A 20398-nucleotide genomic window follows, 5' to 3' on the forward strand; every position below is an offset into this window, starting at 1 on the left:
CACTACATCCGGGATGTATAGAATTGCGTTACACCTAATACGCAAGCGGCTTAGGACCGCGTAGCGAGGCGCTCATGCACCAGACGCGCCTCTCTGAGGAAGGGTACAGCCTTGTACTACGGACGCAGCCTTGTGCCATTCCTCGTTCACATGGGACTTCCTTTGCTTCCCTGACATCGCAACCACTCCCGACATAGTGTTCTGATTCTTGCGCGGTCAAACTTCACAATCGTACAGTATGGCGAGGTCTTCGACCTGGTCCAGAGAAATGGAGCCCGCCGACGGGCCGCCGTCCTTGAACGAGTCGCCCGACAGCGATTTCGCGCGAGCGAACTCCAGCTGTGACGAAGAGACCTCATGGAATGACTTGCCCATGCAACAGCTTCGACGACGCCATACCGCAAATCACTATGATGAAGAGGAGGATCAAGCACCCGAGGGCACTCAATTTCGGGCAGAGCAAGAGCCAAGATATGAACCGATCGATCCACCGAAAGGATATTCCCCGCTGGACTTTTGTCCCGCTATGCTCAAACCTGCGGCGACCATTGCTCTGAGCATTTTCTATGCCGGTATAGCTGCGGCCATTGCTGTTATTATCCTGGCTCCTGATTCTCGAGGACCCTATCTCATCAGAAGTGACAGCTACTACTTTGCCGCCAGCTACGGTCCTGGCTTGTTGGCAGCAATCAGCAGTTTCCTGTACAAGATCACGATACAAGAGTTTTTGCGCATGCTTCCTTACATCAATATGTCAAATCCAGGGCACAATTCGATGGCGTACCGCACAGTGCTTGCGATGTACTGGCCCTTGCTCTACACCAAAAATACCTCCGGTACGAGGACTATCTTCGTCCTGAACGTGGTTACAGCTTTCTTGCTGTCGTACAAGGCAGCTGTCTTCGAGGTTGTAAACACTGGTACGACATGGAACCTCTATATACATACTTGGGCCGCGGCCCCGCTTATCCTTTATTATAGCGTTGTGTCTGTACTTATGGCGTACATGACTTGCTGGCTTTGGAATAGAGGCACTGGGCTACGCAAAGATTGGGATCCGGAGTGCATAGCAGATATCATGGCGCTGTTCTGTCATTTCGACATGGATCTGGACGAGATAAAGTCAAATACTGGATATCTCCCTTGCATCACTCGAAGATGCGAGAACTACCACTACCGGCTTGGCTACTGGAAGACAGAGATCAAAGCCGGTGAAAGCATTTCTACTTCCATAGTTTATGGTATCAGGACGGATCCCACATTTATTCCCAGCCTCAACCTCTATGGCAGAGAAAATAAGTGGCAGGGTCGTGTTAGGAAACGATTGAGCGCACACTGGCCAAGCCCGTACATTTTCGCTCCATGGGCCGATCTGGGTTTCTGGCTTGCTGCGACTTTTGTCCTGATCTCTTTCGGCATGTGTGCGCTGATCGCCATTAGTGGTTACCTTCGGACTGGATTTGTGCTTTCGGAGGACTGGACGGTACAGAAACTGGATCCCATCGCGAATCAGAGTCTGGTAATTGCTGCTAGTAATGCAACTTTGAACATCTTGAGCGGCGCCTTCACTAACCCGCAAGGCTCTCGATTGGCGACTGAGAATCCGCTCGGCTTCCAGTATTTCCTCGTATTCAGGATTCTTCCGCTAGTGGTAGTTTGTCAGTGCTTTCCGTGGTGGTACCAGACGGATGCGTGGTTCAGATGGATGCAACCCTTCTACAATATGAGCCGCCAGAACACCACCGCGGAGGAATCCCTTCTACTCGACTATCTCAACAAGACTCCATTTTATGTCACAGCACATGCGTTCAAGAATGGATATTGGAAGGCCTTCGTCTTCTCGCTCCTCGGTTCCAGTGTCGACTTTCTCCAGCTCTTCCCGTACGGCTCTTGGACTATTGGTGCTGCGGGACGTCTTCTCATTGGGCGATTCTCGATCACAGCGTTTTCAGTGACATGGGCATTGGTCATACTTACTGGCATGGCGATGGTGTGGTCGTATCCAACAGGAATGAGACGAATTCCTCGGCCGCGGATAACATTGCTGGATTTGTGGCTCATGTGCCACAAGAGTCACGTATCGACGTTCGACGAGTCACGGAAATGTACCCCAAAACGATCAAAATTGTTGCACCATGCAGCAATCTCAGCGAGAATGAATACGTACAGGCTTGGTATTCTTCAGAGCGCAGATGGGTTGGAACGCATCGGCTTCGATGTCCATGGCGAACGGGAAGACGAGCAAGATACTGGATATGTACGAGTCGCCCATGCGCGTGGATCATGGTTGCGACGTCTCTGGCATACGATGTCGGCAAAGAGCAAGAAGCCTTCAGTGCAGAGGGCTCCCACGCTTCCGGTATCCCCACCGCCACACGGGTCCAGATGACATCCAAGTATCATTGCAAAATGGTTACAATCCTTCGTCATTAGCGCTGTGCAATATCATCAGCCCCGTAGTGTTACTTTCCCTTTTCACAGGTCCATGAACAGAGGGTCCTGAGTTTCACCGTGAAAGCCGGCAGCACTTGCAAATACGTGGCACCACTACAGGCGTCTGGATGCTATGCTCAAGCGAGCGGCGTACTTCGCCAAATGCTGCTTGCAAATGTATAGTAGTCTTCCGGGAGGGGCTCCGGGAGCTGCTAGGACGTGGCACCACTATGGATTTATGCATCTTCTGCTCAATCGAGCGGCAAAATGCCGGTTGGAAGCCGGACTATAAAATGATTGTAGCTTCGCCAAATCATATCTTATTGCACTCCCACAAGCACTACTTGCAATTGTTCGAGTTCGTCAATAACTTCTACTTTACGGCAAGATGAAGAGCTTCGCGCTGATGGCATCCTTGCTCACACTTGCCCTCAGCGGTGCCGCTGAATCTTTCTCGCCGAGAGGGCCAATGGAAGCAATCTTTGCGAAGAGGCAGAACTGCCAGGCCAAGTGCCCTGACGACGTGGGTTGATGGAAAACTTGTGCAAGGAATCCAAAGCATTGACAGCGTTTAGACCTTGGTCTGGTGTTATTGTGGAGGTGGTCTCGCCACTTGCATGGATGGAGTTACTCAAGTGTCCTGTGTAAGTTGGTCTTAGAAATACGGCAACTTGCAATCGGGCTGACGTATACAGTAACGGGAAGATTTTGAGTTGGAGCTGAGGTACTTCATTGGCACTGGGAAGGAATTCTGTGCTACACAAGTCTAGTAGTGGTTCACCTGTTTCGTATTACCAACAAGTAAAGAAGAAGATAGAAAAAGCGTTCGTGGCTCAGAGGCTAAATTCGACACTGCACACAACTGGAACGTTAATCAAGCTCTTGCCACGCCGATGAGGCTCAGGAATTCCGCGCGCGTCTTCAGCTCGTCGAAGCAACCCAGGACGCAGCTCGTGATAGTAGAACTGCCAGTTTTCTCCACACCTCGCATAACCATGCACAAATGGCAAGACTCCATGACAACACCAACGCCTTGCGGCATGACGATGTCGTTGACAGTATACGCCACTTGTTTCGTAAGCCGCTCTTGAATCTGCAGCCGACGGGAGAACATCTCGGCAATACGTGGTAGCTTGGACAGTCCAATGACGACGCCGTTCGGAATGTAGCCAATGTGCATCTGCGAACAATATTAGCTTAGATCAGAATTAGCATCATAAGGTGGGAACACTGTACCTTCCCTATGAAGGGAACGAGATGGTGCTCGCACATGCTGTGGATTTCGATGTCCTTAACAATGACCATCTCATGGTGGGCCTCGCGGAACAGGGCGTTATTGACAATGCTTCCGACATCGACTCGATAGCCCTGTGTCAAGAACAACAATGCCTCCGCATACCTTGATGGAGTAGCAAGCAGGCCCTCTCGATCGGGATTTTCGCCCACACAGTCAAGCAGTGTTCTGACGGCCCCACGCATCTTTTGCAAGCGCTTGCTTGCATGTTCAGACTCTCCGTCGACGGAGTTTCCGGAGCCACTGCTCAGCTGCCTCAGCCTGTCAACTTCAAAGAGTGACGATCGGGTCAGCAATGGGTCCATCTCTTCGGCGATCGGCTCCTTAGACCCGGCCCTGATATTCTGAGTGCCATTGGAGTCTTCTGGAGAAGCAAGTCTATGGCTATCGAGACCATGCATGGAAGCATCATTATCGTCAAGTTCGGTGAGCCTCTCTGTTATCGGTACGGCGTTGTCGGTGCTGGCCATGTTGTCAAGTCGTGTTAGAGCTGTAAGTGTCTCTCATCTGGAATGGAGCCGCAGGCAAATAAGTATCGTTTCCTGAGCCTCGTTTGTCAAAGGCAAGTGTTGCGCTTGTCGTCTGCAAAACTTCGGCCTGAGATGAAGGATGAACTACGCACAAACCTTCTATGCGTATCTGACATACGATTGGTGTGGTCAGGCGACCGGCATTAAGCTCCGTGAAGAGTTTGCTGATTGTATTTGTTCTAGTAGTGTCGGAGGCAGACACGAGTGGTCACAGGAGTTGATCGGATTGTGGCCCTTACCGAGAAGCTTCGCGTCTGCAACAGCCATTTTAGGCATTCGCGATCAATCCGCTGGATGCTCGTGTCAGCTCACCTTCTGCGATTGTCAGCTTCTGTTCGTTTGCTGTGTAACCGGAAAGGTGCAGAACGCTTGACTAGGACTTTCCTGGGCAAACGGCTTCTTTGTGCACTGACTTGCTCGACAACTTTATCGAATTCCAAATTGATTACTCATGCTGATCCAATCTTTGGAAGAAGATACACCACTGTCGTACAAGATCAAGATGGCGACCGTTGATACTCTCAAGAGTGCTCTCCAGCGCAAAGTCGCGGAAATCGCACTGTCTCCCACACGACCGCTGTCCGACTCTGAATACGATGCTGGCTTCACCACGCTGGCCGAAGACGTCGGCAAAGCAACTTACGACGACTTCATCATTCCCCAGCTATCGTTTTCGCTGAAGCCACTTCTCAACTCCCGTACTCAAATTTCAGTCCTCGAGATTGGACCCGGACCCAAAAGCGTACTCGCAGAACTGCCTGATCGTCAAAAACGCAAGATCAAGAGATATACTGCCTTTGAGCCCAACGAAGTCTTCGCCACCAGACTAGAACAGTCCCTCGCCTCCCTGTCCAAGTTCACATCCTCACTGCCAAATCTGCAGACTGCACCAGACATCCGCCGACATCGATTCACTCTGGACTCCAGAATAAGCACGAGCGCGAACGAGGAGAGAGAGGGTTTCGATGTCATACTCTTCTGCCACAGCCTATATGGCATGAAATCGAAGCGTAGTTTGTGGAGAAAGCACTTGAAATGCTTACAAAGTCACCGGACGACGGCATGGTCATTGTATTCCACCGGCAGAGCTCGCTGCAACTCGATGGTTTGATGTGTCATCGTACCGCTTCCTTCCCAATCGGAGTGTTTCGTGTCGAAGACGACGACGAAAAGCTGGACTCCTTTGCTCGTTTTATCGCGGGTGTCGTCATTGAAGATGTGGATGAAGATGAGGCTGTTCGGACGGAGTGGCGGAAGGAGTGCCGACTGCTTGGTCGTTGTGAATATGCATATTTAAATTATCTCTCCTTCGAAGCACCCAACATCATGGTAGCCTTCACAAGACATGCAACTTCTCTGCTTCAGCTGATGGCGAAGATGCCGACGGCACCTGCACGATACAAGATCAAAAGCCACGAAGCCCGCCAGCATCGACCTGCATTGATTGTGAAGCCGCAAGAGATCGAGCACGTCCAGTACTGCGTTCGTTGGGCTTTGGAGAACCAGACTGCTCTAACCATCATCGGCGGTGGACACAGTGGTCACTGTCTCCAGCCAAACGTTGTTGCTGTCGATATGGGTGCCTTCAATACAGTCCATATCGTCGCTCCAGCTGCAGGAGTGTCAGATACCGTGATTGTCGTCGGAGCTGGCTGCAAGGCCGGCGATGTCATCCGCGCAGCCATGGCAGCAGAATTGACAGTACCTCTGGGATCACGGCCGAGTGTTGGGGCTGGCCTGTGGCTTCAAGGCGGCATCGGCCACATGTCTCGACTGCATGGACTCACATGTGATGCCATTTTGGGTGCCGTAGTTGTCAGTGTTGCCTCTGGTCAAGTCTTCTGCGTCGGCCAAGTTCCAACGGAACATCAACCACAAGGTGCAAAGTGTATCGACGGCGACAGCGATCTTTTGTGGGCATTGAAGGGTGCGGGCACCAACTTTGCAATCACTGTCTGCGTCACTTTCAGGGCATCGCCTGCACGAAAATTTGCAATTCAGAACTGGGTCATGCCGCTGAGCGATGATTCTGAAGCGCGACAAAAGCTCCAGGACTTCGATCACATTGTCGCCAGCAAGCTCACACAGCATTGTTCTGCAGATGCATATCTGTATTACGAAAAGGACAAGCTGCATCTTGGAGTCAGTCTCTGCGAAACCTTCAAGACTGAGCCCACTGGCGAATGGCTATCCATTTTCAGGAAGACATTTGGGCCCGAGAAGAGCACTCAGACCGTAGATGGCGTTGGCCTCTTCGATACTGAAATGTATGTTTCTGCAATGCACGGAGGCCATGCTGGCGGCAAAACGTCCTCTTTCAAGCGTTGTCTGTTCCTCAAAGATATTTCGGCATCAAGAATGGTCGATTCATTGCTTGGGGCACTCAACATTCGTCCCTCCCCGTACTGCTACTTCCACTGTTTGCACGGCGGAGGAGCAGTCAGCGAGGTATTGGAGGTCACCACTGCTTTCGGATGTCGAGATTGGGACTTTGCGTGTGTGATCACTGGCGTTTGGGACCGTAGCCAAGATGACACCGACATGGCCCGACGCACCACGCAGTGGGTGTACGATGTGGTCAAAGAATTGTTGCCCATGAGCAGTGGAGTCTACAGCGCCGACCTGGGACCTGATCCCCGAGATGTTGATCTGGCAGCCAAAGCCTTTGGGCCCAATCGTCCACGCTTGGCTTATCTCAAGCAGAAATACGATCCACAGAATGTGCTCGCATACACTTGCCCTTTGCCGAAAGTACCGACAACTCCGAAGCTCATTGTGCTGGTTACAGGTGAGCACGGCGCCGGCAAGGACTACTGTGCTGATGCATGGACCTCAGTCTTCAATTCAAGCACTCATCAGGGACATACGGCACGCACAGTCAGTATCAGTGACGCCACCAAGCGAAAGTATGCGAAGATCACTGGTGCGGACTGTAGTCGCCTGATTGAGGATCGGAACTACAAGGAGAAGCATCGAGCATCTTTGACAGCATTCTTCGAGAACCAGCTACATCTGAGGCCTCAAATAGCCGAGGAGCACTTCATCAAAGTAGTGAACGACGCTGAGGGTGTCAATGTTCTTTTCATCACCGGCATGCGAGACGAAGCTCCACTTCTGCCTTCTCACACCTGGTAACCCACAGCAGGCTGCTCGAAGTGAAAGTCAAAGCTAGTAAAGAGACGCAGCGAGCTCGACGAGGAGTCTTGGAAGATGACGATGACGACTCCAACGACACTGTCACCAACGAATACCAAGACAGTAAAAGTTGCCCCAGCCTCATTTTTCCTAACGATGGCTTTGGAAAGGACGCGGCGATCAAATTTGCCGAGCTTCACCTCCTGCCTCTGTTCGATGACGATCTGCTACAACTCAAGCGTTCGATCCGCCTGGTCCATGATTCTCCACGTCCGGGTTTTGCGTTCCGCGATGTACTCGGTATCTGTCAGCAACCGGCTGAACGAAATCTATGCACATCCTTGTTGCGAAAGTCTTTTAAGGGCGACTGGAAGAAGGTCGATGTGATCGTCGGTTGCGAGACGGGTGGTTTGGTGCTCGGGCTGCTGTTGGCAACACATCTCGATATGCCATTTGCGATGATACGCAAAGCCGGCAAACGCCCCGATCCAAAGATCGCGGTCACAAAGTTTCTCTCGTACGTCTCGTCTTCGGTGGCTGAAGAGCCCATAGAGGAGGCCATCGAGATGGATGGTGGTCTCGTGTCCAAAGGCGATAGAGTCGTGGTGGTGGATGATGTCCTTTCCAGTGGCGAGACTCTCTGTGCTGTCATACAGCTCCTGGGTGAAGCGGGCATTGGTACTGAGGAGATGGATGTTCTCGTCGTAGCGGAGTTCCCTGCTCACCGTGGACGGAACCTGTTGCGTCAGCGTGGTTTTGGTGGAGTCCACGTACAAAGCCTGTTAGTCTTCGGCGGTGAGTGAAATTCGTGAATGACAGGGCAGAGGAGATTCGACTACGAAAATGGACTGGAAGGCTTCACAGGGTTACACCAGAGCCGTGGCCGGTAGCCAGATGGGTGGACTTTTGCACATGCTCGCAACAAGAGGGAAATATGGATCCATCCAAGACTGCATGCAGGCCAGGGTACCAACAACAGCTAAGTCTCGTTCCAGTCGATACGTATCGTAGCAACAGTGGCGTCGTGCCTGTTCGACGACGGCAGTCTTGTGAAGACTGGTCTAGCATTCTTCTATCACATCGACAACAATGCCTGCTCGTTACCTTTGCATACTCGTGCCATCTTTTGTATATTCTCTGTCAATATGTTTGCCGCAGGATAGAGCTATCAGGCCTCTCACAAAGCTCAACAATGACTGTCAGATTCTCAGCACATCCAAGGACAGACGTCAAGTATTCGTCAATACACAGAGGTTGGTAGCCAATGTCTCGAGGCCGCAGAGTGACAAAGCAGGAAAGCCAACGAAAATGAGACGAAGCAGAAGGCTCGATCAAGTACGGGGACTATGGTGGATGTGGATTTACATTGATTATTGGCATTATTTGTATGAGAGGACGAGTTTCTATGTCCGATTCGGCTTTACCGCAAAACTGCATTACAACTTTAATTTCAGAATCATATACCCATCGTTTATCAGTCTTGATCCGAGTTGTTAGGAAATGGATGATAGACGCCGACAGGTTGTCGAATCATCACGTAGGGCACTCAGCTCATTAGAGCTGCATACCGAAAGCTGGGAATCGAGGCGCAGATACCTCGTCGCAGGAGTACTGAACAAGGTATGGCGACGCCTGGGTTTGAGGACCCAAGAATTCCGTGCCATCAGGAGCGGTGACGAGGAGATGGAACTCGGCCTGCAGCTGAGCGTTTGCGGCCATGACACGAATTGGATAATAGACACCTGCTTCGAGTGTGATAGTGACACTGACCGGAGGTTCACCTGTTGTGCAAAGTCAGTTCAGTTGCTGTCAATATGTATGAAAGAGCCCTACCTGGATAACCAGTGAAACCCTGTGGTGGAGTTGCATAGACTTGCTCCAAGATGGCGTTCGTTCTTGTCCAGCCTGCATATGCGGTTGGACCGATCCACACGAGCACAATATCGTCAGCATTGTAAGATGTGAATGTGTAGTCTCCAGAGACGCCGGGGTAGATGTAAGCCTGGTGGTTGATTACCCAGTAGTCGCTAGGAATGACAACGCCGTTGTAGATTTCGAGTGTGCCAGTGACGCCGATCGGCTTGAATGAAAATCCACCAATGGAGGTGGTCACTCCTTGATGTCTTGGTGTAATGGTCTTGTAAGGCTGCAATGTTTTGTTAGCGACTCTTCCGCATACTATTGAGCGAGTTACCACTTACCGCGGCTCTAAAGGTAGGGTAGCCTGGAGCATAGCCACCCCCAATGTTCGCGTAGTCAGCCCAAGCAAGACCTTGATTGCCACACTGAGTCGGCGCGGGAATTGGTGGCACGACCGGGTCGGTGGGAGGCGCAGGGATCGCGAATGGAGCGCTCTGAGAAGTGCCGACGGACTTAGTGACAACTACGATTGGTGCCTGGGAAGCTTCGGTCGCTGGGAGGACCTGAAGGATGGTGCCTTGCGTCATCGGATTACCTGTGACGATGGTGCTTGTAGAAGAGGCCAACCCGTAGCTAGTCGATGTCACGTACAGTGGGCCTTGTTGGATCACAGTGCCGGAAGGTGAGCCAGGATCGTAGTTAATCGAAGATGTGGAGACAGGGAAATCGCCAAATGCAGTCGTTGTAGTGTATTGCACTGGGACATCGACCTCGACAGTGCCGGTTGGAGCGCCATCGACGTAGTTCGTGATGGTGGCCTCTGCGGGGAAGTTTCCATACGAAGTGGTGGTGGTGAGCTGAGGAGGCGAGTCGACTTCGACTGTGCCTGCAACTTGAGGTGGGCCTGGGTTGAAGAGTGCGACGGTAGACGTAGCGACGGCAGCGAACTGGGTTCCAAATGATGTTGTAGTCTCGTAGACCGCCCTCTCGGTGACGGAGACGGTTCCACTTGGCCCACCAGTGTAGATTGTCGTTGAGGCTGGCGTATCAATCAACGGATCATAGACAGTTGTAGTTGTGAACACCACTGGTTGATCAACACGGACAGTTCCTGGCACAAGAGGCGGACCTGGGGTGAAAGACGCCAAAGTGGTTGTAGCTGGAGCGGCAAATTGCGTACCAAAGTTTGTGGTTGTTTCGTATACCGCTCTGTCAGTCACCGAGACGGTTCCGCTTGGTCCACCGGTGTAGATTGTCGTCGAGGCTGGTGTATCGATCAGAGGGTCATACACAGTGGTAGTTGTGAAGGTCACTGGTTGATCAACACGAACGGTACCTGGCGTCAAAGGCGGGCCGGCATTGAACAATACCACAGTCGTTGTGGTCGGCTCGGCAAACTGCGTACCGTAGTTGGTGGTCGTTTCATACACCGCCTTGTCGGTCACTGAAACGACTCCGCTGGGGCCTCCAGTGTACACTGTAGTGCTGATGGGTGTATCAACCAAAGGATCATAGACGGTGGTAGTCGAGAGAGCCACTGGCTCATTCAGCTGTACGAGCCCAGTAACGATCGGTGGTCCGGGTTGGAACGTGACAAGCGTTGTGGACGCCTCAGCAGTAAAGGACAGGTCGTAAGATGTGCTTGTCTCATATACAGCTCTGTCAGTGACCGAGACGACTCCGCTTGGGCCTCCTGTGTAGACAGTGGTGCTGATAGGGACCTGGATGGCAGGGTCATAGATAGTTGTGGTCGATAGGTTGACTGGCTCGTCAAGCTGGACGAGCCCGGTAACGATTGGTGGGCCAGGTTGGAATGTGGTAAGTGTTGTTGAGGCCTCTGCAGTGAAAGAGAGGTAATACGATGTGCTCGTTACGTACACAGCGCGGTCAGTGACCGAGACGATGCCAGTAGGGCCGCCGGTGTAGACGGTAGTGCTGACAGGGTTCTGGATCGCAGGATCGTAAATGGTCGTTGTAGACAGCGTGACTGGCTCGTCAAGTTGGACAACTCCGGTGACTACAGGTGGCCCTGCCTGGAAGGTGGTCAAGGTTGTCGAAGCCTCCGCGGTGAAAGAAAGATCGTACGACGTTGTCGTAGTGTAAATGGCACGATCCGTAACGAAAACTGTTCCCAGAGGACCTCCAGTATAAACGGTAGAAGAAACTGCATCTACGATAGCCGGATCATAAATCGCGGATGTAGTAAACGAAACTAGAAGGTCCAATTCTACGAGACCTGTTACGATAGGTGGGCCAGGAGCAAACGACGTAAGTGTAGAGCTTGAGGGAGCTGCGATAGCGGTGTTGTAAACGGTGGTAGTCGAGTAAATAGCACGATCGGTCACGAAAACTGTGCCCGAAGGACCACCCGTGTAAACCGTGCTGGAAACTGCAGATTCAATAGCCGGATTATAAATCGCAGATGTGGCAAACGAAACTGGAAGGTCCAATTCCACGAGACCTGTTACGACAGGTGGGCCAGGAGCAAATAATGTAAGTGTAGAGCTTAAGGGGGCTGCGATAGCGGTGTTGTAAACGGTAGTAGTCGAGTAAATCGCACGATCGGTCACGAAAACTATGCCCGAAGGACCACCCGTATAAACCGTACTGGAAACTGCAGATTCAATAGCCGGATCATAAATCGCGGATGTAGTAAACGAAACTAGAAGGTCCAGTTCGACTAGGCCAGTCTCAAGAGGAGGCCCAGGCGCGAAAGGTGTTAGTGTCGAACTAGTGGGTGCCGTAATAGCGGTGTTGTAGATCGTAGTCGTCGAGTAGACTGCGCGATCCGTAATGATTACAGTGCCAGACGGACCTCCGTTGTAGATGGTCGTTGTAACAGGCGATTGCATTTGGGGGTCGTATACAGCAGATGTCGTGTACGATACGGGGAGGTCAAGCTCTACCAGGCCAGTCGTAAGTGGTGGCCCCGGCGCGAAAGGCGTCAGGGTGGAGCTAGTAGCGGCCGAAATAGCAGTATTGTAGACAGTAGTCGTAGAATAGACTGCTCGGTCAGTGACAATCACTGTTCCAGATGGGCCTCCATTATAGATAGTGGTTGTAACGGGTGACTGAATTTCGGGATCGTAGACTGCAGATGTAGTGAAAGATACAGGGAGATCGAGCTCCACCAAGCCAGTCGTGAGAGGCGGCCCGGGCGCGAAAGTGGTCAGAGTTGAGGTCGTTGAAGCCGTTATGGCAGTGTTGTAAACAGTGGTAGTCTCATAAACCTCAGCTGCTCTGACTACGATCAATCCGGTAGGCTGGCCGGGGACATATTGCGTGGAAGTCGTACCCTCACGCAGGTCGGGATCGTAGATCGTCGTGGTGTCAAAATCCACTGGCTGATCGATGATGACAGTTCCAGGTCCACCGGCAACCCCAGGAACTGTGGTTGTGGCAGGCGATGTAATGGTAGGATCGTATTCGGTGATGGTAGTCAAGTCAGGAAGTGCAGATGCGCCAGGCTGGGCGTTTGTGACCGCAGGACCGGTAGCGCCAGCTGTTGGTGGCAGCTGCACGATGACAGTTCCAGGCTGGCCAGTGACAGTCTGAGTTACAGTAGTCGTGACAGGTGCAATAATTGTAGGGACAGTGATGGTGGTGGTAGTGTAGTTTCCTGGTAGAAAAATGATGACTGTTCCTTGCTGATTCCCACTTGGTTGTGCGACGGTAGTCGTCACGGTAGTGGTCACAACTGGACCAGTAGTATTGACGGTGAACGATGTCGAAGTCACGTAGTCGGTCTCACATGGTCCATAGCCGTTGCAGGTTGGCTGATCGTACGACGGCCCATATGCAGGAGGTGAGCTGGGTTGGTCATATTTCGGAGGCGCTGGCTGATCATATTCTGGCTGCTCGTATGCTGGAGGTGATGGAGGTGCTTGTTCGTTGTATGATGGCTGATAGCGATCAGCTAGCTGTTTATACGAGACGGGCTTCGCGAGCACCAGGCTCTGCGAGGCCAAAAGGATGAAAAACGAAATCATCCCGACGGAGCGACGCCGCACGGGAGGTAGAGAGCGAGTTTGCTGTGACGAGCGGACGTGCAAATGTATTGCGTGGCCTGCAAACGAAGGAGTGAGGGCACTATTTATCGTGTGCTTGTTTTCCAGCCTTGATGTTCGCTGGCGGACGGTATGAAACATTGTTCTGCAAGCATACTGCATGACGCATTGGTTCCTGCATTGCCACGCGCGAGGACATTGCCGGCATGTCGGTATGCCAGCTGAAGGCTGGCCGAAGACACGCGCTAGCAATTCAATAGGCAATGTCTTATCCTGCCCGCAATGTGTGGCGGCCCATTGTACACAGGATCGGCGGAGCTGCCGTGTGAAGCCCATACGGAACCCTTGAAAGCATATGCCCCAAGGTGAAACAGCGGCAGATCTCAAGAGCAACTCCACAGAGAGATCGCGCAGTGAGCCATGCGGCTATACGTTGATCGAGCATTCATCACCTGCCTCCGCCGATGTGAGGGTGAGCGAGGCTAGTCTCATGATCGATTCCTTCCATTATCATCCAGTAAGCATTTTGGAATGTAAACACATTTGCCTTCAGCATTTCCGAATGAAGATCTTGGTTGAGGCCGATGAAGCGGGACCGAAAGGCATCTATGACCGGGACGGAGATATGACCGCGACGGAGATGCAACGATCAATGAACTGTCATCCTGCTAAGGTCGCGTTCTTCCCGCGTCTGCCGTCTCGCGGATTCGTCAAACATTTCGCAACTTAGGTGACGTGCGTGACTTCAATGCCGATCATTGGACAATCGATAGCAGATTTGACACAACTGACCTCATCCCCGTTGGCCGTTGATGGAACACATCGTGGTGCTGCAGAACGTTGCAAAGTCAATTGTGAAGAGCCCGCGAAGTGACCGGTTGGAAGAGGTTAGCCGGCGGGCATTTCCCAGATTAAGCATGACTAGTACCATGGATACAGCTTTGCAATTTCCAGAAGCCGTTGGACCGCCCGTGAAGAGACCGCGATCCGAACCCGAATTATTTCAGTTTATGGCGTCTGCTGTTGACATCGCTCTGCGAGGCGTTTCCTGGCATCGCAAAATGTTGCAAGATAGGTTTGTGAAGAGGCAGAATTCTTGCACTCTTCATCAAGTCGTAGACGTAAGACGTGTCTTGTCTTGAGCGTAGGTACAGCAGAGCTGCAATCCCGCTGAACCGTCTTGGCATCCTATCTGTTGGCCACATCAATAATCTCAAGGCGGCCGATCGCATTGCTCTGAATAAATAGCATTGCCTAAAGTCAAAGAGAACCCTATAATTTGATTCACCCTTGGCAGATGCTGAACACATATCGAAGTCAAAGGATTCCAATTGCGCCCTCGTGGACCAATGATCATTCGCGTCCTCGTCCGAACGGCCGCACTTGAGTCATGATATAGGATACACCAGCAATGACCGTTCGCTGTCTGCACTCCCTTCCGTAATCCCGTCTGTGATTCTTGATGTCTTCCTCTTTGGTGCTTCCTTGGCACGAACGCTGAAGTGCTAGTGACAAACCGGCTGCTCACTTTGCGGTTGATATGCACGTTCATTGTCTTGCTACACTCGTATCCGAAGTGCATTGTCACGTTGCAACAGCACGATCAAGAGAAGAATATCGGTAATATCGCGACAACGTGCTGGGCAATAGATTGTGGAGTATGGTTTGCAGAATGACCGATGTCCCTCGTTTCGAGGACATAGTCTGGGTTTGCTATTGCAAATGGCTCGTCAGCTCTTAGCTAAGCATGCACTGCGATATCATATCGCCATTGGCGTATAACGCGAGGCAATCAATCGTGGCTTCGAAATGTTTGTGCAAAAGCCACGCGTACTCTTGCTGCTGTTCTTGGCTCAGTCGACATTGATACTCATGATAACGGAGGGTAGCACGCGTTCCGGAGAGTCGTAAGAGGGAGAGAGCCTCACAAGTTTTGCCACGATCGCGCGTGTTCGCACAGTATTGTTGAAGTTCTCAAAGGCGTGGAACTCTCGAACAAGGCGACACAGCCCATATAGCTCGATGTTCGTGTCGCACGGTGAGAGACGACTCGGCCCATATGGTCTCCAAATTGGAGAGCTGCAGCCAATGCCAAAGTTCAGCAGGAAAGATACTTTAGCGTTGGTGAAATGGCTAGCAGCTGTTGACACTGGGCTTGAAGTATTGCTTCTGTTCCTCATTGCTCGTCCATCTTTCCAGTACGCAGGGTGCGACCATAGATTGAGAACTTTAGAGCCTCAAGCAGCGTCTAACTTGGACATGCAATCCGTCGCAGCCGAACCTCGCTAACCTTGGAGAAAGTCTGAATGGGCCTCCACTTTCTGGGCAACTGTGATTTTGGTAGATGCATTATGTGATCCAACAGCGCCCAACAGCGTCCAATGACGACTATGTTGTGTTAAGAGTCTGTATCAGGCAAACGCAAGTCCAAAGCTCCTCGATGCTGGCATATTCCCAGCGAGCAAAGAGTAGATCTTCAGGATTTCATAGAAACTGGGAGCTGGCAAAGTCTGCCAAGCGTCGTATGTGTATTGGTTTCCGCACTCCACGAAGTCTCCGTAGGAAGTCCGAAGTAGTCGTGGAGTCTGACGAAGAGTTGCGATGGTTCCTAGCCCTAGAAATTTTGTCTCGGCGCATCTTCGCCCATGTCGAAAATGACGTCCAAGTCAAACTCACCGAAGCAATTTCAAGGTTCACTGCCTCCATTCAGCTCAGGTAGTTTTCATCAGCTGCAGACTTGATATCATGTTACGGTCCATTGCGTCTCTGCGTTTGTTCGATGTCTGTTCGATAGAGAGGGGAATTGAAACGCCGTGCAGGGTTGTAGTCGAAGAGCAGCCACAGCGTGAAGTCCAAGTGGAAGTCGCGTTTCTTCACAATCGCAGCGCTCTTGTAAGGATCATCCTTGTAGCGCATCATTGGTCACAATGTTCCTAGCAATACAACGTCATTGTCGCTGGTCAAGACATGCATATATGAGAAACTGTTCGACCTTCGTACACAGCTCCAGCATATCCCTGAGATTCGGTTTTCCTTTCGCTCACGCTCAGTCGAAGACAATCCTAGCACAAAATGGCTCCAACCCTCGAACATCACTTCACCGTACGAGCATACTTCGATGGGCCTAACATGCTCAACTGTGGAACAGTCAAAGGCGGGGCACAAAGGACAGTAGTACCACTTAATACCGGCTGGCTCAAAGGCCATGGTCCATCTGCAGGTGCAACAGCAGAATTGCTTCCAGGAAGTGGAGACTGGTTTCTCGTGAGTAACGCTCTTCCACAAGCTCCCGTGTCGAAACTCTGACGACCATTCTTCAACAGCTCAACCCACAAACCAACACTGGCCACCTCGATGTCCGACTTAGCTTCAGAACACCAGAAGGCCACGGCATTTACGTGCATTACGATGGTATGATGCAAGTGGATGAAGCTTGCCTTGCAGCGATCCTAAATAAGGACGCCAAGACAACACAATATGGTGACCATGAATTGTTTTCCACGCCGATTATGGAGACGAGTGATGAGAGCAAGAAGTGGATTGAGAGTTCGAGTTGGGTTGCGGAAGGGCGATGGATTGCGGAGGACGGCAAAGTCGCGATCGAGTATGAGGTATACCGCGTTCGACCCACAAAGAAGTGAAGGAAAGGCACGCAGGTGGTCGTCCGTGTGGCTAGATTTGTAGGTATAATGAAACTGGTTATGTTCGTGTCCTTCGCATAACAGAATTCGTGACGAGACTTGATTCGTGCCAAGCGTACCGTGCCAGTATCCGTCTTACGCCAATGGCTCAAGCTCTCGCCTTGATCAAATCCGCAGCCTTCTCGCCGATCATATAAATAGTGCTCTGCAAATGCTGACTCGGAATAATCGGGATGATACTGGCATCGACAATGCTCAACCTCTGAGTTCCATAAACCAACAAGGTATCGCTGACACAGCCACCCAGTTCCTCTGGCATCATTGGGCAACTGCACGAAGGATGCGCGAAGCTTGGAGCTAGCGTCTGCTGCTCTACCAATGCGTCGTAAATTTCGACATCAGAAGTGTACTGTGCTCCTGGGACGGTTTCTGAGATGGTAAATTTCTCTTGGAGGGGAGGGTACGAGAAAAGTTCGCGCAAATATCGCATTCCGATAGACAATATCAGTCGGTCGACAGGGTTGACGAATGCGTTGTAGAGGACGTTTGGAGGACCGGTTGGGTTGGCTGGGTTCAGGTGAACTGTTCCACGCGATACAGGCTTCTGAACAGCTACGATGCTGTAGGTTGCGTCTGCTGGAATGGGGAATTCGGCTACAGCGGCGTCTTTGCGACCGAAGATCGAGCTGATAATGTCCCTTTGAGCGGTAAAGCCAGCAAGAAGATCAGAATTGTTCTGGTAGAGCGATGGAAGGTAGTCGATGGCGTTCTCGTTGTCGAGTTGGGCACTGACACTGCTGAAGTTGGAAGTCATGTCTGGGAGCGAGATAAATGCGAGAGCATTCCCGCGAGCGTACGTGTAGGGCCCGGTCTTGTTGACTTCGTACTCTTCCCAAGCAGAAGCATTGAACGTCGCATTGTTCATCAGCGAGTTCACGCTGGGGAAAGTAGTGGAGGTAGTGTTGAAGATCACGGTGGCATATGGATGATCCTGGAAGTTTGACCCAACAGCATCAAGCTCGACTTTGACCTCAACCCCGGCTGCCTCGAGAACTGATTTTGAACCCACGCCGCTCAATTGCAGAAGCTTGGGAGTCTGGATCGCGCCTGCCGCGAGAATGACTTCCTTCCTTGCATTGATGATGGCGGCCTCTCCGGTGCCACCGGATACAACCTCAACACCAGTGGCAGCGGAAGGAGAATTTGCATCCCCGAAGACAATCTTCTCAGCAGTAGTGCCAGTCAAGACCTTGAGGTTCGTGCGCTGAGCGACAGGATCAATGTAAGCATAGCGGGCATGTGCCCTTCGTCCAGTGTTTCTGTCCATCGTATTTGGGTACCACGACGGTCCGTACGCCTCTCCATTGTTGCCGTCGATCGGAATATGGACTCCGGTAGCTCTCCAGGCAGCCCAGTAATCTTTGATGTCGGGATACTGCGAGTCAGTGATGCTCACGGGCAAAGGACCATCACCATAGGCCTCGGGATCCCAGGTAATATTGAAGCTCTCAGCGATATCTGCGGATGGAGGCTGAAAGGTGGTGCCCTTCTTGAAATATGGAAGAAGGCTCTGCCAGCCCCAGCCTTCGTTTCCGAGCGCCTCCCAAGCGTCGTAGTCAGCGGCAGAACCTCGATCATAAACCATTCCATTGATCACTGAGCCTCCTCCCAGCACCTTTGCCACAAGGACGCTGAAGGTGGAGTTTCCAAGTGCCGGTTCGGGCAGCGATGTGATGTTCTCCCATATGAGGCCAGCACTGGAGGTCAGATCGTTGGCCTTGTACGGAATTTCGGTGGCATCAGTGTCCACTGACTCGCCGCTCTCGATAACGAGAACGCTGACTGTGAGTTCAATGAGTGACTGGCTACTGCCGCATTGTTGCTGGACTCACCTTGCTCGTTTTCGCTGAGACGATTTGCAACAACCAGACCGGAGACACCGCCGCCAACTATCACATAGTCATATTCCTGAGTGGCCGGTGCAGCGCATGCAAGACCCAGAGCGCCAAGAAGCGAACATGCTGTGAAAGACTTCATATTTGCGATTGGCAGCGCAGACCCAAGAAGCACTCTGGACAGAGTCTAGACAGGAAGATGGAAGAATATGTAGTAGACATAGTCGGCAGCTGGCAGCCGGAGCCCAAGCACACCAGATGCGTAAGCGAGTTTCTTGTCTTCCGCGAGGGCCCATCTTGGCGATGACTATGTGGGGGACTAATATGTGATCCTAGTCATTCACGCGTTCGAGATGTCCAAAATGTGGCCGAAATAGGGTTCGTCCCTCGCCCGGCGTTGTTGTCTAAAGTACATCCCACGGCCGTGACTCGTTCAAGGTGAAACTCCCGTCCGCTGGCCATCACCCAATCTTGCTCGGTTGCGACTAAGCCTGTAGAGGGAGGGTATCCGGTCGTAATAGACAACTCGCGCTACTTATCATACGAGGAGCTCCGCCTTTCGCGCATGGTTTATACCGGGCATGTTGTCGATGCGAAGGCGGCAGCGAAGGTACAGGATGTGAATCCGCTCATCAGGTGCTGGCCAGACTCTTCTCTTGACCGCGAGCCAATGCAGTCCCCCTCAGCGGTACTCATGACTCTGTACATCCATATCCTGGAATGCCGTCTGGCTGATGCGAGGTATGCTGAAGTCGAGTGATCACTGGTGGCACAGAATGGCAGGAGGAGGTGAGAGAGTCCAAGCAGAAAAGCCAAGAAGGATCTTGTGCCTCAGGCTCACACATCAACTAATCAAGCCCGGCCGCAAAAACACTGTCTTGACGCTCTTTCATCAACTGGCATGAGGATCCTTAACATTCGTACAGGACAAGGCGTCCAGTCAGATACCGGCCACTTAACGCATGAGCTCCGACGTGAGGACCGAGCTGCAGTCGGCCGCAGCTCCGAACCCAGAAAGTGTGCGTTGGCCCGCTTTCGTCCCATTCTTTGCAACGCGTCTTGACACAGCCGTATTTCTTGCTCTGGGCTCTGAGCCCAGATCTCCGAGGTTACAAGAGTTGCTCAAACTGCGAATGGCGAGGAGTAGATATGAGGGTATGTTCCTGTTGAGCTTCGCGGCCAACGGGCAGGACCACTGAACAGGCCGTTGCTGGTAGACACCGGTCAGGGCATTGCTGTCTGCCATTTCCAAACTCATGAAGCTGTACGAAAAGATCAATGATGTTGTCGAAGGCCTTTCTCGCATCCAAGTTACTGAAAGGATTCAGGTGAGGTCGGCAAGTCTCGGGTAAGTCGGAAGCACATATGTGGTTGCCCTAACGCCAGGTTGCTCACCACACTTTCCCAAGAACATCCGTGAGTCTACCAGAACATAAAAATCTTTGAGCCTTGAGACTTCATACTCGACATCAAGAGTGATACACGATCAAGTAACATACTTTTTACTGCCCTGGACTGCCAGACTTATCTCTGCCAAACCCCATGCCAGACAATTGAGTTGCAACAGTATAATGATGATCTAACGTCCTGCTTCCTCTTCCGC

The 20398-nt window shown here is 51.8% G+C and overlaps 6 protein-coding genes across 7 annotated transcripts; 3 read left to right on the plus strand and 3 right to left on the minus strand.

Moving 5' to 3' along the window:
- Positions 1-373: 373 nt before the first annotated feature.
- CKM354_000604800 (uncharacterized protein) lies at positions 374-2389 on the plus strand (the record flags this gene model as incomplete). Its single annotated transcript, XM_044801345.1, has 1 exon — positions 374-2389. The coding sequence occupies one exon, from the start codon at positions 374-376 to the stop codon at positions 2387-2389; it is 2016 nt and encodes a 671-aa protein (XP_044657280.1).
- Positions 2390-3307: 918 nt separating this feature from the next.
- On the minus strand, positions 3308-4197 carry CKM354_000604900 (uncharacterized protein; the record flags this gene model as incomplete). The annotated part of the gene is made up of 2 exons (XM_044801346.1): positions 3308-3613; positions 3670-4197. The coding sequence occupies 2 exons, from the start codon at positions 4195-4197 to the stop codon at positions 3308-3310; spliced, it is 834 nt and encodes a 277-aa protein (XP_044657281.1).
- Positions 4198-4759: 562 nt separating this feature from the next.
- CKM354_000605000 (uncharacterized protein) lies at positions 4760-8195 on the plus strand (the record flags this gene model as incomplete). 2 transcript variants are annotated; one of them, XM_044801347.1, is made up of 3 exons in its annotated part: positions 4760-5216; positions 5285-7388; positions 7430-8195. In XM_044801347.1, the coding sequence occupies 3 exons, from the start codon at positions 4760-4762 to the stop codon at positions 8193-8195; spliced, it is 3327 nt and encodes a 1108-aa protein (XP_044657282.1). The 2 variants fall into 2 exon arrangements, with proteins under 2 accessions (XP_044657282.1, XP_044657283.1); XM_044801348.1 differs by lacking the exon at positions 4760-5216 and having other exon boundaries at positions 6799-7388.
- A 751-nt stretch (positions 8196-8946) lies between these two features.
- On the minus strand, positions 8947-13241 carry CKM354_000605100 (uncharacterized protein; the record flags this gene model as incomplete). The annotated part of the gene is made up of 3 exons (XM_044801349.1): positions 8947-9173; positions 9226-9538; positions 9594-13241. The coding sequence occupies 3 exons, from the start codon at positions 13239-13241 to the stop codon at positions 8947-8949; spliced, it is 4188 nt and encodes a 1395-aa protein (XP_044657284.1).
- Positions 13242-16331: 3090 nt separating this feature from the next.
- CKM354_000605200 (uncharacterized protein) lies at positions 16332-16900 on the plus strand (the record flags this gene model as incomplete). The annotated part of the gene is made up of 2 exons (XM_044801350.1): positions 16332-16523; positions 16583-16900. 2 exons carry the CDS (start codon positions 16332-16334, stop codon positions 16898-16900), a joined length of 510 nt encoding a protein of 169 aa, XP_044657285.1.
- A 148-nt stretch (positions 16901-17048) lies between these two features.
- CKM354_000605300 (uncharacterized protein) lies at positions 17049-18937 on the minus strand (the record flags this gene model as incomplete). The annotated part of the gene is made up of 2 exons (XM_044801351.1): positions 17049-18742; positions 18793-18937. 2 exons carry the CDS (start codon positions 18935-18937, stop codon positions 17049-17051), a joined length of 1839 nt encoding a protein of 612 aa, XP_044657286.1.
- Positions 18938-20398: the final 1461 nt, after the last annotated feature.

This window comes from Cercospora kikuchii (genome assembly GCF_019650295.1).
Source record: "Cercospora kikuchii DNA, contig_00003, whole genome shotgun sequence".
NCBI classification, from domain to species: domain Eukaryota; kingdom Fungi; phylum Ascomycota; class Dothideomycetes; order Mycosphaerellales; family Mycosphaerellaceae; genus Cercospora; species Cercospora kikuchii.